General features: G+C 37.5%; 1 protein-coding gene across 6 annotated transcripts in view; it reads right to left on the bottom strand.

Moving 5' to 3' along the window:
* The window catches only part of RPS6KA6 (ribosomal protein S6 kinase A6), a 171,535-nt gene that overhangs the window by 132,458 nt on the left and 20,762 nt on the right, over positions 1-18,315 (bottom strand). For all 6 annotated transcript variants that reach the window (XR_012329362.1, XR_004524393.2, XM_033849215.2 and 3 more), the window contains exon 2: positions 6,878-6,937. Coding sequence is in view for 4 of the 6 variants with exons in the window: in XM_033849215.2 (XP_033705106.1) it covers positions 6,878-6,937 (60 nt within the window). In the remaining 2 variants the exon portion in view is untranslated. The remainder of the gene's footprint in view (positions 1-6,877; positions 6,938-18,315) is intronic.

The following is an 18,315-nucleotide window of genomic DNA, read 5'->3' as shown; positions in this document are numbered from 1 at the left end:
GCTCTACAACAAATGCTAAAGGAACTTCTCTAAGTGGGAAACACGAGAGAAGAAAAGGACCTACAAAAACAAACCCACAACAAACAAGAAAACTGTCATAGGAACATACATATCAATAATTACATTAAACATGAATGGATTAAATGCTCCAACCAAAAGACACAGGCTGGCTTAATGGATAGAAAAACAATAACCATCTATATGCTGTCTACAAGAGACCCACTTCAGACATAGGGACACATACAGACTAAAAGGGAGGGGATGGAAAAAGATATTCCATGCAAATGGAAATCAAAGGAAAGCTGAGTAGCAATACTCATATAAGATAAAATAGACATTAAAATAAAGAATGTTACAAGAGACAAGGAAGGACACTACATAATGATCAAGGGATCAATTCAAGAAGAGGATGTAACAATTATAAATATATATGCACCCAACACAGGAGCACCACAATACATAAGGCAACTGCAAACAGCTATAAAAGGGGATATCGACAGTAACATAATAATAGCGGGGGACTTTAACACCTCCCTTACACCAATGGACAGATCATCCAAAATGAAAATAAATATGGAAACAGAAGCTTTAAATGACACAATAGACGAAATAGATGTAATTGATATCTATAGGACATACCATCCAAAAACAGCAGGTTACATTTTCTTCTCAAGTGCGCACAGAACATTCTCCAGGATAGATCACATCTTGGGTCACAAATCAAGCCTCAGTAAAGTTAAGAAAATTGAAATCATATCAAGCATCTTTTCTGACCACAACGCCATGAGATTAGAAATCAATTACAGAGAAAAAAGACATAACAAACACAAACATATGGAGGTTAAACAATACGTTACTAAATAACCAAGAGATCACTGAAGAAATCAAAGAGGAAATCAAAAGATACCTAGAGACAAATGACGATGAAAACACGACGATCCCAAACCTATGGGATGCAGCAAAAGCAGTTCTAAGAGGGAAGTTTATCACTATACAAGCCTACCTCAAGAAACAAGAAAAATCTCAGTCTAACCTTACACCTAAGAGAACTAGAGAAAGAAGAACAAACAAAACCCAAAGTTAGCAGAAAGAAAGAAATCATAGAGATCAGAGCAGAGATAAATGAAATGGAAACAAAGAAAACAATAGCAAAGATCAATAAACCTAAAAGCTTGTTCTTTGAGAAGATAAACCAAATTGATAAACCATTAGCCAGACTCATCAAGAAAAAGAGGGAGAGGACTCAAAGCAATAAAATTTGAAATGAGAAAGAAGTTACAACAGACACCGCAGAAATACAAAGCATCCTAAGAGACTACTATAAGCAACTCTATGCCAATAAAATGGACAACCTGGAAGAAATAGACAAATTCTTAGAAAGGTGTAGCCTTCCAAGACTGAACCAGGAAGAAATAGAAAGTAGGAACAGACCAATCACAAGTAATGAAACTGAAACTGTGATTAAAAATCTTCCAACAAACAAAAGTCCAGGACCAGATGGCTTCACAGGTGAATTCTATCAAACATTTAGACAAGAGCTAACACCCATCCTTCTCAAACTCTTCCAAAACATTGCAGAGTAAGGAACACTCCCATACTCATTCTATGAGGTCACCATCACACTGATACCAAAACCAGACAAAGATACTACAAAAAAAGAAAATTACAGACCAATATCACTGATGAATATAGATGCAAAAATCCTCAACAAAATACTAGCAGACAGATTCCAACAACACATTAAAGGATCATACACCATGATCAAGTGGGATTCATCCCAGGGATGCAAGGATTCTTCAATATATGTAAATCAATCAGTGTGATAAACCATATTAACAAATTGAAGAACAAAAACCATATGATCATCTCAATAGATGCAGAAAAAGCTTTTGACAAAATTCAACACGCATTTATGATAAAAACTCTCCAGAAAGTGGCATAGAGGGAACTTAATTCAACATAATAAATGCAGTATACAACAAACCCACAGCAAACATCATTCTCAATGGTGAAAAACTGAAATCATTTCCTCTTAGATTAGGAACAAGACAAGGATGTCCACTCTCACCACTATTATTCAACATAGTTTTGGAATTCCTAGCCATGGCAATGAGAGAAGAAAAAGAAATGAAAGGAACACAAATTGGAAAAGAAGAAGTAAAACTGTCACTGTTTGCACATGACATGATACTATGTATAGAGAATCCTAAAGATGCCACCAGAAAACTACTAGAGGTAATCAATTAATTTGGTAAAGTTGCAGGATACAAAATTAATGCACAGAAATTTCTTGCATTCCTATACATTAATGATGAAAAATCTGAAAGAGAAATTAAGGAAACACTCCTATTTACCATAGCAACAAAAATAATAAACTACCTTGGAATAAACCTACCTAGGGAGACAAAAGACCTGTATGCAGAAAACTATAAGACACTGATGAAAGAAATGAAAGATGATAGCAACAGATGGAGAGATATACCATGTTCTTGGATTGGAAGAATCAATATTTTGAAAATGACTATACTACCCAAAGCAATCTACAGATTCAATGCAATCCCTATCAAATTACCAATGGCATTTTTTATGGAACTAGGACAAAAAAATCTTAAAATTTGTATGGAGACACAGAAGACCCCGAATAGCCAAAACAGTCTTGAGGGAAAAAAACGGAGCTGGAGAAGTCAGACTCCCTGACTTCAGACTATACTACAAAGCTACAGTAATCAAGACAATATGGTACTGGCACAAAAACAGAAACATAGATCAATGGAAAAAGATAGAGAGCCCAGAGATAAACCCACGCACCTATGGTCAACTAATCTATGACAAAGGTGCCAAGGATATACAATGGAGAAAAGACAGTCTCTTCAATAAGTGGTGCTGGGAAAACTGGACAGCTACATGTAAAAGAATGAAATTAGAACAATCCCTAACACCATACACAAAAATAAACTCAAAATGGATTAGAGACCTAAATGTAAGAACAGACACTATAAAACTCTTAGAGGAAAACATAGGAAGAACTCTCTCTGACATAAATCACAGCAAGATCTTTTTTGACCCACCTCCTACAGTAATGAAAGTAAAAACAAAAATAAACAAATGGGACCTAATAGAACTTCAAAGCTTTTGCACAGAAAAGGAAACAATAAGATGAAAAGAGAACCCTCAGAATGGGAGAAAATATTTGCAAACAAATGAACGGACAAAAGATTAATATCCAAAATATATAAACAGCTCATGCAGCTCAATATTAAAAAAACAAAAACCTAATCCAAAACTGGGCAGAAGACCTAAATAGATATTTTTCCAAAGAAGAGATACAGATGGCCAGGAAGCACATGAAAAGCTGCTCAACATCACTAATTATTAGAGAAATGCAAATCAAAACTACAATAAGGTATCACCTCACACTGGTCAGAATGGCCATCATCAAAATCTACAAACAGTAAATGCTGGAGAGGGTGTGGAGAAAAGGGAACCCTCTTGCACTGTTGGTGGGAATGTAAATTGATACAGCCACTGTGGAGAACAGTATGGAGGTTCCTTAAAAAACTAAAAATAGAATTACCATATTACCCAGCAATCCCACTACTGGGCATATACCCAGATAGAACCATAATTCAAAATAGACATGCACCCCAATGTTCATTGCAGCACTATTTACAATAGCCAGGTCATGGAAGCAACCTAAATGCACATCGACAGATGAATGGATAAAGAAGATGTGGTACATATATACAATGGAATATTACACAGCCATAAAAAGGAACGAAATCGGGTGATTTGTTGAGAATTGGATGGATCTAAAGACTGTTATACAGAGTGAAGTAAGTCAGAAAGAGAAAAACAAATATCGTATATTAACACATATATGTGGAACCTAGAAAAATGGTACAGATGAACCAGTTTGCAGGGCAAAAATTGAGACACAGATGTAGAGAACAAACATATGGACACCAAAGGGGGGGAAATCGGCAGGGTTTGGGTGTGGGTGTGTGATGAATTGGGCGATTGGGATTGACACGTATACACTGATGTGTATAAAATTGATGAGTAATAAGGACCTGCTGTATAAAAGAATAAAGTAAAATTCGAAAATTAAAAAAAAAAAAAAACCCAACACTCACAATGACCCCAACTCTGGCCACATACTAAGCCCTGACACCTGGCACAGGGTGAGGTTTAACCCCAGTGGCAGACAAGCCCTAAATCTTAGTAGCCCCTGGACATATGCTCAGGCCCCAAATTCTCCCATGAACCCAGTCTTTCATGTGGAAAATTAAACCTCTCTAGCCCTGCTACAGTTCCCAAACTTAGCCCTACTCTCCAAAACTTTCCCTACAAAAAACCCACTGGGTTTTCTAAAGATTCTTACTACTAGAATCTAGAGGCACAAGAAAACAGATGGACTAAACAGATGGGAAAGGCCCCCGAGTGGTAAGCTTGTTGATGCTGGAAGGTCCCTTAGAGAGCATCCCACCTCATCCCCTCATTTTACAGCCAGGCCCAGAGAAGTTAATAAGTAACTTGCTCAAGGTCACACAGTGAGTCCACAGCAGAACCAGAATGGGAACCCAGGCCTCCTCTCAATCCAGTGCTCTCTCTGTCCTGCCTCCCTCAGAGAGAGTAGGGAGCATCACTCATCTGGTAAAACAGCTCCCAGAATTTCCTTTGGGAACCCACTTTTCCCCTGTTCTCTACCCAGGATTTTGGTCAAATCCAATCCACGCAGCACCAAGTATTCCCATGGCCCTGTGATCAGTTATGGGCTAGACTCAGGAGCCAGGTGAGGCAAGGCAAAATAATTTTAAAATAAAATAAAATTTATATGGTTAGTGTTTCTTATCACCCAGATCATTTAACTGACACAAAATGAATATTTGAACTCTCACACAGCAGAAATACATAATGTTTTAAGGACCAATAACTCAGGCCACAAATTAAATCAAATCCTTGGAAGTGATTCTAGGTTCCTTATTCTGTAAAACTTTAGATTCCCCTTTCTAGCCATTGAAGTTGACTGCCTAATGTAAATCACATTAACATCGAGCACTATATTTTTACTGTCTTTCCATTAAAACTGTACTTCTTGGCTCATTTTTTAAGATTAATTTTTATTGGAATATAGTTGATTTACAATGCTGTGTTAGTTTCTGCTGTACAGCAAAGTGAATCAGTTATACATATACATACATCGACTACTTTTTAGATTCTTTTCCCATATAGGTCATTACAGAGTATCGAGTAGAGTTCCCTGTGCTATACAGTAGGTTCTTATTAGTTATCTATTTTATATATAGTAGTGTGTATATGTCAATCACAATCTCCCAATTTATCCCTCCCCCCTTCCCCTTTGGTAACCATAAGTTTGTTTTCTACATCTGTGACTCTGTTTTGTAAATAAGTTCTTTTGTACCATCATTTTTTTAATTAAATTTAGAAAGGTAAATATTTAGCAATAACCCCATGTATATGTCTATGTGTTTACATTGGCTACACATGTACACATACATACATACACACACACATTTTTTTCCCTCTCCTGTGTTGTGGGGCATGGTATTTCTCTGTTAATTTATTAATACTGAAATGCACACTTCTCCATTGCCTTTGTATTTCCTTACACTCTATTGTTTATAAACTAACAACATAAATATTACTATGCCTTAGCGCATATGATCTGCAGATAAAGCTCTAGATGATTTTGATAGAAGTTTACATTTAATTACATTCAAAATTAACATAAAAGTTATTATGTAAATTACAAAAGCTAAAATGACAACATTTTACCTCCCATCTTGTTAATCAGAACTGAGATTATTGTTATAACGTCAGTATCTGCAGAGAAAGTTGATTTTTACATAGGACAATTCAAAGGAGAGTCTTGGACAAACCCAATTTTAATCTCTCTGCTGGTTCCTATCTGAGAAAAATTCACTTTAACCGGTTTCAGGGGGAAAATAAAGACATGAAGGATGATTTTATCCACAACTAAATAAGAAAAGAACAGTGCTTGCCTTATTTTCCACTTCTTTGCATCTACACAATACACAACTGGCCTAACATGAGGCACACTGGGTCATTAAGCCTTGATTCTGCTACTTGTTAGTTTTATGGCCTAGTATAAATCATAATAACCTCTACAGGTCTCAGTAGACTTATCTATACAATGAAGGTATTATAGAATACTATCTCTGAGGCTCCTTCCAGGTTTAAACAAAATCTACAATTCTATGAAAATATCTACAGAAATGATAATCAAAATAACAACATCGATGGGGATGTCTACTTTAGTCAGACCCTCCCTAAAATCTTAAGAACTCTCTTCTGTATAACTAGATCTTGTAAAATGAGAGACTAGGATTGCAGGCCTTGCATAGAATGACCTAATAGCTAAGCAGTCTTTTAAACTAGTTAGAAATTTCTGAAATAATTTACATGCAATCCTTTTTGAAAGCCAGGAAATAGATTTTAAATGACCTCAGTTTATCCTTTTAGTTAAATGTTTTCTTGTTAGATCTCCTTTCTACCCTAAAGTTGAAGACAGTCTTATTTAATTCAGTGGATTCTATATTTAAATAATCCAGTTACTCATATACTGGTAATAAAAATTTCATCCATTACATTTAAAATGCATAAATTTCATGGCATGCAAATTATGCCCCAATAAAGTTGTTAAAAAAAACTTTATGGATAAGAATTTCTGGCAAGAAAATCTGGCCTATATTTTGAACTGTTGCCGTTTTATTAATAATTGAATTTGCTTATTAACTTACCTAAATACATTTCTTTGATAGATTTTCTCCTTTCATATTATTCTCTTTCCTTATAGTCTAAAAATGTAGCTTAATAAGTTAACATGGGTACTTACTTGGCAAGAATCTGCTTCTCCCTCTTCCATTGGCTCATCAACCATTTTAAGACCATTCACCTGAAAAATATTGTTCAAAAACTGAAGTTCAAGAGTAATAGAACAAGAGTAGTAACTAAGAAAAATATAACCCTAGGCACTGCCCTTCACAATTTAACAAGATCCACACTTACTGAAACACAAAAGGACAAAGGACACATAGAAGGTACTTAAAAAAGGAACATTATTAATATGATTTCCAGATTGTCTTTGAAAATCCTTGAATTTCAGAGCTGTGTATTTCATTTCATATTGTTTAGAGCTTTGCTATGGTGAATGAACATATACTGAACATATGACCTGTATACATTCACTAGGACTGTCCCAAACCAAATATATATGAGACAGGAAAAATACCACAGAGGAAATTTATTGTGAGGATATATTCAAAGCAAATTAGGATGGGAAGAGTTTCATATAATTGCACTGTTGTGAATTCCTTTCCTTTCGATCAGTTCAATTAAAATTTGAGTTACTCTACAGAAGAAATAATAAACTATAGGAGAAAAATATAAATGGCCATGGAAACAAAATTATTTCAAAATACAAAGCTTAGTGTATAATACTACTCTTCAAGCAATACTTCAGGAATGAGTAAGCATAGAGAACTTAGATCAAGGGTCTGCAAGCTGTAGCCCATGGGCCAAATCTGGCCCACTGTTTTTATAAATAATATTTAACTGGAACACAGACACATCCATTTGTTTCCATGTTATCTATGGCTGCTTTCTCACTTCAACAGCAGAGTTGAACAGTTGACAGAGAACCTATGCCTGCAAAGCCTAAAATATTTACTGTTTGGCCCTTTACAGAAAAAGTCTGCCAACCACTGATTTAAAATGTTTGAAAATTAAGCAACAGCAAGATGGTCTAAAAAATAATTTTTACCACTGTCTATTTATGAGTCCACAGAAAATTTTTTAAATATTAAACAAGAAAGAGAGAAGAAAAAAGTAAATTAAATAGAGCTTCTGACGACAGCCAAGATGGAATAAGACCATCTCTCCTCTGATTATTAACTAAAAACTTTGGACAAAACACAAAAAGCAACTACCTGAGGACTCTGAAAACTAAATAATAGCAAGCAGATTAGGAAGGGAAATCAAAATTTGAATAGTAACTAGTACTCTGGTGAGTTTCTTGGGTTTATTTTTCACCTTTATCTCTTGATTTTGAACCAAGGAGAGACTGAGTCATGGAACACCTGTATGAACAAAATTTCCAAGAGAAATCCCACTTCCTAAACAGAGGACCAGAAAAAGACACACTTTTAAGCTGGTGAGCATAATGAGAACCCTACGTTTTCTTTCTTTCCCACTTTTTTCCCCTTTTTTGACTGCTATTCCTGCTCCAAGGCAAGCCTCATTCATGAGAAAACCTCTCTCTCTGGTCAGAGGAACCAGAAAAAGAGGCTCGTATAAGAATAGTATGGGGAGTAATCCCTGTTGTTGTTTTTTTCACTCTCTCCTTCACTTCACCCCAACAGGCAGCCCCAACAGTGCAAAGCTATGTAACAGCATGAAAGGCTAAGACTATGCAAGAAATTCAAATTTCTGGTCAGAGGAAGAAGAATAAAAGGTCCATGTCAACTGGAGAATCCGTAGAGGAAATCATGGAGGAGATCAAATGGGAAAAGGATATTCCCTAATTCTGTGTATGAACAGACACAGTCCTGGCCTCAACAGCAAACTGCACATGTGTAGAATAGAACCAAAGAAGTCTAAAACAGGCTTTGAAAATGGAACTGCAATATCAATCACTGCTCAAGTCTCAGACTAAACCACTGACTTAGCACAGGCACTAAGTGGCAAATGCAGGGTGCTGACCCAAACACTCTGAAAACATATTTAACATTGGAACCAACATCCAAAAGGGAGAGATAAAACTTGGGAGTCTGAACCTAACCACACAGACTGTCTGCTGAAACAATCAAAATCAGCAGGTATCAATTCCAGGACAACTCCAATGTTGAAATAGCTAACAAGGACTTTAAGCAGTTATTATAACTATGCTCTTTTGGGTGAAAATAAATACACTTGAATGGGAATATTAAAAGTTATAGACAGAGAAAAAGAAATTATAAAAAATCAAATGTAAATAACTTTAAAACTAAAAATTACAATGTATGAAATATTTTTAAAATGCTGGATGGGCTCAATAAAAGAATGGAGATGGCAGAGGAAATCATAAATGAAGACAGATCAATAGAAATTAACCAATACGAAGAAGAGAGTGAAAATTATTAAAAGCAAATGAACAGAGTCTTAGAGACACGTGGAACAATATCAGAAGATCTAAAATCTATGTCATTAACATCACAGAAAAAATTAAATAAATAATGGCAATTCAATTCACATAAAATGTTAAGAGGAAAGTCTGTAGAGACAGAAGGTAAATCAGTGGTTCCTTAGGGCTGGGGGATGGGGAGATGGGGGTGATAGCTAAAACTATAGTAAAAGCTTTCTATTTGATGTGACAAAGAAGTTCTAAAATTGACTGTGGTGATAGTTGTACATATTTGTGAACTGTATACTAAGTATACACAAGGTTGTCCATTTTAAAAGGGTGAATTATGTGATATGTGAATTATGCTTCAATAAAGCTATTTTTTTTAAAAAAAAGGCTGAAAATTTCCCAAATTTGGTGAAAACTATAAATTTACAGTTTTAAGAAGCTCAGTGAAACCCAAAAGGTATAAAATTAAAGAAAGCCACCTCAAGACATACCTGAATTAAACTACTCTAAATCAAAAGAAAAAAGGAAGAAGTTTTGAAAGTAATGAGAGAAAAACACATTACATAGACATCAACTTAAATAACTGCAGACTTCTTATGAGAAATCATGGAGGTCAGAAACCAGTAAGAGAATATTTACCTGAGATAAATGGAAACTTATGTTAACATAAAAATCTCTATACATGAATGTGTATAGCAGCTTTGTTCATAACTTTTTTGGAAACATTCCAGATGTCCTTCAATGTGGAGAAAGAATAGAATACTACTCAATAAAAAGGAAAAGACTATTGATACTTGTAACAACATGGATAAATTTTAAATGCATTGTGATGACAAAGAATCCAAACCCAAAAGGCTAAATATTGTATGATTACATGTATATGAGACTGAAAAATGCTATAGGGAAAGAATTCATATCACTGGTTTCCAGGGGAAGGGGAGAGAGGAAGGCGGAATACTATCCAGCAATGAAAAGGAATTATCTATTGATATATTCAACAACATGGGTGAATCTCAAATACATTATATAGTAAATGGGAAAAAACAGCCTTAAAAGGCTACATACTGTATGATTCCATTTATAGGACATTCTTGAAAAGGTAAAACTATAAGGCATGGAGAATGGATTAGCAGTTGTCAGAGGTTAGGCCCAGGGGTAGGCACCAATGGGAATCACGGGGGGTGGCGGGGGGGAATGATGGGACTAATCTATACCTTGATTGTGGTGGTGGTTACACAACTCTACGTATTTGTCCAAGCTCAGAACCTTACATGAAAAAGAGTGAATTTTACTGTAGGTAAATTTTAAAATTAACTTATTAAATAGTAATTTACCCTGCATTATTTACTTGGCTAGCATCTTTCTTCTAAAATCTCAACAAGAACCAAATAAATGATGGTTCATCACTAATTATGTCCTTATCTTACTTGACCTTGCTGTAGCATGTCACAGTTGACCAACCACTGTCTTCTATTTGCGTTTTTGTGATATCATACTTTAATTTTCTTTTACTCCAATTTCTTTGCTCTTTTCAGTATCCTTGAAACATTGTAGATCCTCAGGAAATGGACTTGGCTCACCTTCTCATCTCGCTCCTCATTCTTTCCCCAGATAGCTAATTTACTGACATGACTAACATTTACTCAGACACTACTCTTCTGAGCTCCTGATCCATATAACGAACTGCCTATTTGACATTTCCACTTGCTCATCTCACATGTCTCAAAAATAACCAATACAAAAACAAATTAGTGATCTCCCCCACACACACACATAAATCTGCTTTCCCCCAGGGTTCCCGATTTCAATAAACAGCACCACTATTTATCATCTTAACTCAAAAGCACATATAGACTATGGGGAATGAAAAAAAACACGGTAATGAAATCATCACTAGCATATAGGAAAAGGCACATTCAGCAAGAGAGTCCACAAACCAATATTAAGACAGAAATACTGAAATTTCAGAATACTGAAATTTTACTACAAAATGGCTCTCAGGACTATCTGTAGAAAAAGGTAATACTGCTTTCCTCTGTTACCTCAGTTACTGGTTACTTCCAATTCATACCATCTTATGATTAATTTAGCATGAAGCATAAGAATATTCATTCCTATAAAGGACCTCAGTATTCAGTGATATTTACTATAAATTAAGTCATTTTTACCTGCATGAAAACAAAAACATTTTCAGAATTCTCTGGGATGATAAACCTTTATTTCAAAAATAAAATTTATAATTTGAAAAAGCAGGCAGATAGGCTGTTTTCCCCAATTAAGTGCCAAATAGGGAAGAAAAAAATTCCTACATAAGATTCTGAAAAGCTTATCAACAATTATAAAGATAGTAATAATTTACTCAAATACTCAAACCCAAGTGAACACCCTCTCATATCAGAGCCTAGTGGAGAATTCTTTTAAATTATTTTCATCCTCTCAGAAAATAATTAAATAGATCACTTTAAAAGATTCTGGACAAATAGAAATACTAAACTGAGTCAAAGTACTCACCTGATCTCAGAAAATCATATAGGTCACCCCAAAACTATCATTTTCTTACTGCTAATGACAAAAGCAGCTCATCATGGAAAATTAAACTGAGAAAAAATATTTTCCCTTCAGATCCTTAGAATTGGAGGTGGTGTGGGAAATGAACACATAAGTGCACAGAGTTTTGTAAAAAGACTGCAATCTGGCCATGCTAACACTATTAAGCATACATCTGTTTCTCAGTGTCAAACTCAAGAAGCTCATGACTTGGTGTTGACAGATATACTGAAGAAAGAAGTAGAGAGATAAACAAGCAAGGAAGAACAAGGTACAAGGTAAGTGAGAAGTATGGGTGATGTAAATCATTAACAAAACATACCTAGGACACCAGTATTCACAACAAATTTGATAGTATTATAAACTTTCAAGTAGTCTCCAGGATCCCCAAATTCCACCCAGTAGACAAAAGTCCTATATTTATATAGTACCTAATGTTAAAAATGTTTAAGAAGTTCACATATAAAGAAAATGTTCTCTCTCAAATAAGCTTCATGTTTACAGGTTAGTTGCTAAAAGATTCAGAAACAAGAGTTCTTCAATTATTTTCACTTCATTTAAATAGCTACAGCAAATCAGATCTAAATTTGGAGGTGGGTCCACATCTGCCTAAAACAAAGGTCTTTGTCTGTATATAGGCATACTTCAGAAATATTGCAGGTTCAGTTCTAGACCACCACAATAAAGAGATTATTGCAATAAAGCAAGTCACACAAATGTTTTGGTTTCCCAATGCATATAAAAGTTATGTTTACACTATATTGTAGTCTATTAAGTGTGCAATAGCATTGTCTTAAAAAACAATGTACATACCTTAATTTAAAAATAGTTTATTGCTAAAAACTTCTAACCATCATCTGAGCCTTCAGTGAATTGTAGCAGTAACATCAAAGATCACTGATCACAGATCTTAGCTGCCGACATGCCATCCAGACTAAGGAAGACCCAAACACTTAAGGGCCATGTGAGCCATAGCCATGACTGCACTGGCAAACACGAGAAGTATCCAGGAGGCCAGGGTAATGCTGGTGGCATGCATCAACACAGGATCAACTTTTACAAATATCATCCAGGTTACTTTGGGAAAGTTGGTATGAGTTGTGAAAAGAACTATGTCAGGAATGAATGACATGTGACCTGAGGACCTCCATGTTTGCTGTTCATGCTGGACTTTTGCTGAACGCTCTAAGTTAAAACTGCTGAATAGTTCCTGTGTTGCTAAAAGCAAAGAATAATGCTGAGAACTGGATTTTTTCTGGACTAAAGAAAACAAACCTTTCCCTAGTAATGAATGAGATACATTTCAAAACCCAATTGCATGTAAAGAACAATTTTACCCTCCAATCCAAATTCTTGGTAAACAACCTATGAAAGCCTATGCTAACTGCCCTCTTTTTCCTATTAAAAAACCTGTTATTTTCTTCCAGTGGGACACTATTCTGGGTTCCTCCAGAATCTGTGATCCCCGAATTGCAATTCTAAGACCCCAAATAAACTGTCTTTCTACCTCTTTACAGTTTATGGTCCTTTTGGTTGACATTTTTGGTGTCAGAATTGGGATCCAAAGCAGTCTTCCTCCCATCTCCAAAGCCGCCGTGGATTCGAGCAAGATACTTGCATGAGCCCCTTGTGCTCTGTCGCCTCCCCAGTGGCGTTGGGTCTGGGTAATAAGTCCTCTCAGTCCCAAACCCCCCTCCTAGGTTGAGAGTCAGGCCCATATTGTTGGTGTCTTTTGTTTGGTCAATTGCTTAAGGGCTTGCTCCCTTTTGGTGAGTGCACTATAATGGGATGTTCATAGTCTAAGACTGTTTTGGGGGAGGATTCTCGCCCATCTGGGCCTCCAGCTGGGTACCTGTACAAAAAGTATGGTGCTGCCTCTTGTGCTTAGCTAGATGAATGGCAATGGTATACCAGAGATAACATCTGGCTACAATGGGGAACTTCTGAAATTTCAAAATTGGTCTTTTTATGTGCACAATTAGAAGCTAAAGGGTTTAAAACTAAACAAATAGAATGGGAAGCCTATTTCAATTAGTACATTGAAGCCTCCCAGTGAGCTCATGAAACCCAAAAGGTTTGCAAATCTAAAACTGCTTCACTTCAGGATACTGTTTCCAAACTCACTGCTGCAAATAAAGATCTATGTTCTCATCTAAATACTCCAGAAAAGGCTCAAGGGCCCTCTTCCTCCCCTCTTTCTCCTTTGGCTCCTACGTATCCTAAACTTGCTGAGCTGCCATTCTATCTTTCTGTTTCTCCTATTCCTCCTCCAAAATCTTTACCCCCACCTCCTAGCCCTCCAATAAAAACCTTTCCCTTTGTCACTACTTTGAACACTGATGGCATTTGCCATCTGGTAGACTACAGGCCTTCATCCCCTGCAGAATTACAGGTCATAGCCAAGGAATTTCCCAAGGTCACTGAGGATCACCTCCGCTTTGCAGAAGAATTTAGCCTTGTGATATAAACCTATGATCCAGGCTTCTCTGACTTATATCAACTAAAAGGAATCTTAGTTGGAGAAAATCAAGCCAGACACTGCAAACTACTGCCAGCTGGCTTCACCCTTTAGATGATATCCACAGAAAGGATATCAGTGTGATGGCACCAGCTTCTCAGGTGGCTCAAGCCCTTCATGAAGCAATTCCTTAGGCTTTTCCGCACCCCACTGACGGGAAAATTCAGTCTACTACACAAAGACCTGATAAAACTGTCCATGATTATCATTCATACCTAAAATTAGTATTCTGGGAAAACTCCAGACTACATGCTGGGGTAAACAATATTCAACCCTCTTTAATTCAATCTTTGTTGGGGACTAGATGAGGAACTTGGACTGCTGATGAAATGGGTACGATCAAATTGGGAAACAGTGGTCTCTCCTGATCTAGTCAATTTGGCTAATCAGCTATCTAACAATCAAATGTACAAAAAAATGTAAGACCACTAAAATCATGAATTTGCAACTGCATCAACTGGCTGCTGCTGCTCAGTGACCACCTCAATGGAAAGACCAGAGTTCCCATAAGGGCCACTTCCAGGAGCCAAGTGCCCACCACTATTGTAAGTAGACTGGCCACTGGAAGAATTGCCTAAAGTTAAAAAGAAGGTCCTATTAGCAGCCCGAGACCCCTTGCTCTGACTTTTTTCATGAACTTTCTGAGAAATTTGAGAAGTGCCTCCTTTTTGTAGACTCATGAATAGGGATGCTCTGAGGAAAGTGTCGGGGGTCTTCCCAGTACTCCCATTGGGAGAACTGGACCTTTTTATAGGAGCCACGGCTATTACTGTTCTTATGGACACAGGAGCAACTTTGTCTGTCTTGAATCCCACCAGCCTCAAGGCCCCCCTTCTTCAGAGTACAGAAAAAGTACAAATGGTGGCCCCCTTGTCTTTCAAGATAAGCTCTCTTTAGGGAACTCACCAGTTCCTTCTTGCTCCTTCTGCTCATGTACACCTTTTGGGCTGAGACCTCCTGGAAAAATTAAAACCTAATATTTCCTCTTTCCCAAAAGGGGAAATACACTTACATATCCTTGACTCCTCAAGATCTACTTCTAACTCTAGTCCTAATATTGAGATCCCCTCCTTGCTCCTGTCTTGTCAACTCCCAATCACAAGGATTTGCTAAATTCTGTTCTTCCTATCTATGGCCCACCTCTTTAAATAACATAGGATGCATTCATTCAGCACCACCAATTAAGATCCAGGTAGACCCTAATAAAACTTTGCCTCACCTCGGATGATACCCTCTCAGGCTTGAGGTCCTGGAAGGAATTTATCTCAATGTAGAGGCACACCTCCAGAAGGGCCTAATGAGCCCATGCCCCAGTACCTGCAACACACCAATTCTTCCCGTGTGCAAGCCTCATGGTCAAGGTTGGCATTTTGTTCAAGATCTTCAAGCTATAAACAATACAGTCATACCGTGTCACCCTGTGGTCCCCAACCCTCATACCATTCTCAAGTTAATCCCTCTAAACACACAGTTCTTTACAGTCAGAGATTTATGTAGTGCTTTCTTCAGCATTCCTTTCCACCCAGATAGTCAGTACCTGTTTGCCTTTATGTGGGAAGGACATCAATTTACTTGGACCGTTATGCCTCAGAGCTACACAGACAGCCCTACTTATTTTTCACAGATCCTGAGACAAGACTTGGCCAATTTATATTTTTCCCAAGGCTCTACTTTACTCCAATATGGTGATGACCTTTTGTTATGCTCCCCCCATTGAGAAAGCAAGCCTCAAGGATAGCCTACAGCTCCTCACTCAGCTAGCACATAAAGAACATAAGGTCTCAAGGGCTAAGTTCCAATTTGTTCGAGATATAAACAAAGAAGAGCAAAGAGTGTTTCTGCTCACCACCCAGTTCTACAAGGATTAAGTCACAACCCACTGCAGTCACTGACCAACAGCACGGTCTGAGAGGAAATTAAGACAATAACAGGATGCTCTGTGCTTTGGACAAGCAGGCCCCTTAAATAGTTAGATATATATCTCAGGAAGAATTTTAATGAACCCAGATTCTTGCATCTTCCCATACATAGAAAAGCACTGAAATCATAACTTGAGATATCTGTTCTTCGTGACTAGCAGTAATCTTTAAGGAAGATGCATTATGCTTGCCTGCACATATTCTCCAGCTAAAAAATCATATATATACTGGCTTCTCCCCTACCTCCGTGAAGCAGTTCCCTCAGACCTATGGAGAGGCTGTCTCCTGGGCATATAAAAAGGTGTTCATTAAGGTCCTTGAATAAAACTTCAACTCACAACTCTTATGTTGTGTGTTTTTCTTTAAGTCAGCAAAACCAAGGTAGGATGCTTGAGTCATTTGTTTACCCCTCAAAGGCTAATGCTGGATACTACACACATCCAAGGCATATCACAGTTTCCCCTTCCTGTCACCAAATGCCAGTTGAGAGGCTTTTCCGGGCTAGCAGGCTATTATAGGAGTTGGGTCCCCAATTTCTCCTTTTATGCAAAACCCTTTTATTCCCTTTTAAAGGACAAGAGACACAATCCTCTTGTTTAGAATCATGAGGCTGAGTCAGCTTTTAAAACTTTAAAAACTCAGTTGGCCACAGCCCCTGCTTTAGGAAATCCTAATTATTCTCTTCCCTTTATACTATGAAGTTAATGGAAATACCCTTGGAGTGCTCGTTCAGCTGCACAGAGACAAAAGCATGCCTATCGGCTATCATAGCCAACAGTTGGAACCCTTAACTCAAGGACTTCCACCTTGCCTTTGAGCAACAGCAGCCACTGCTGCCCTTCTGCAGACTACAGAACAGACAGTTATAGGGTCTTCTTTACAAGTGTTTGTCTCTCACTCTGTTGAGATACTCAGTAACTCACACTATACACAACACAATCTGCTAGCTGACTTACATCTTATGAAATCTTATTGCTTTCCTCTCCAAATGTCACTTTGTCTCACTGTAACTCCCTAAATACTGCTATTCTCTTACCATCACCAAGAGATGAGACCCCACATGACTGCATAACCACAACTGATCTTTTGACTAGTCCACATCCAGATTTACAAGAAACACCTTTAGACAACTCCGATGCTTCTTAGTTTTCCGATGACCTCTACTTACGAAATGATGATGGGCATCTGAAAACTGGGTATGCTATCACTATTCCCTTCACTTTAATAGAATCCAATGCTTGGCCCTTTACTTCTTCAGCCCAACAAGCTGAACTATAAGCACTCACTCATGCCTGTACTCTGGGCTCTGGCAAACACACTAACATTTACACAGAAAGCAGGTATGCTTTTAGAGTAGCTCATGACTTTGGAATGCTTTGGAAACAGAGGTCTCCTGACCTCAGGGGGGAATTAAATTTAAAGTGGCCCCTTTATTAAGGCCTTACAGGATGCAATCTTGCTCACAACAACTGACAATAATAATGGTCCTAGCATGTCCCAAAGACAACACTGAGGAAGGAAAGGGGACTAATGAGCAGATAGAGCCACTAAGGTGGCAGCATTACAAGATTCAGGCTCCATAAAGGAACCTCCTCCTGTTGGTCATTCTATTTACACCATGTTACCTACTACTTGGAAGGACACCAAGATTGAAAGGGTATTATCAGAGATGGGCAATTGCATGCTACAGCTAAGGAACAGAGGTGAGTTTCTGAAGGATGCACATTTGATCAACATACTGGGCTTTGGTATGGGCCAAATGGTTGCCCTGCTCTTTCTGAAGTCACTCAAGAAACCATGTTAAGATTAACATATGAAATGACTCATTGGGGAACTGATAAAATGAAAGCCTGGGGAAAACAATACTTTTTGAAACCTTTTCCCACAGTAGCAACCAAAATATGTCAGAGGTGTCAGATCTGTCCTAAGTAAAACCTACTCATACTTCTCAAGGCCACTTTCCTTTGCCTCCTTGTTCCTTTGCTGTCTGGCAACTGGATTCTATCCAGCTGCCTCACTCTCAAGGATACAGATATGTTCTGGTGATGGTCTGCATGTATTCCCATTGGTTAGAAGCATTTCCTTACAAACGAGCAAATGCCCTTGCAGTAGACAAAATACTATTGGAAAGGACTATTCCTACTTGGGGAATGCCCTTGGAATTACATAAAGATAAAGGT

This window comes from Tursiops truncatus, chromosome X (assembly GCF_011762595.2).
Source record: "Tursiops truncatus isolate mTurTru1 chromosome X, mTurTru1.mat.Y, whole genome shotgun sequence".
Lineage (NCBI taxonomy): Eukaryota > Metazoa > Chordata > Mammalia > Artiodactyla > Delphinidae > Tursiops > Tursiops truncatus.
Note: the sequence above shows the minus strand (reverse complement) of the source record. Positions and strands in the feature narration are given on the sequence as shown.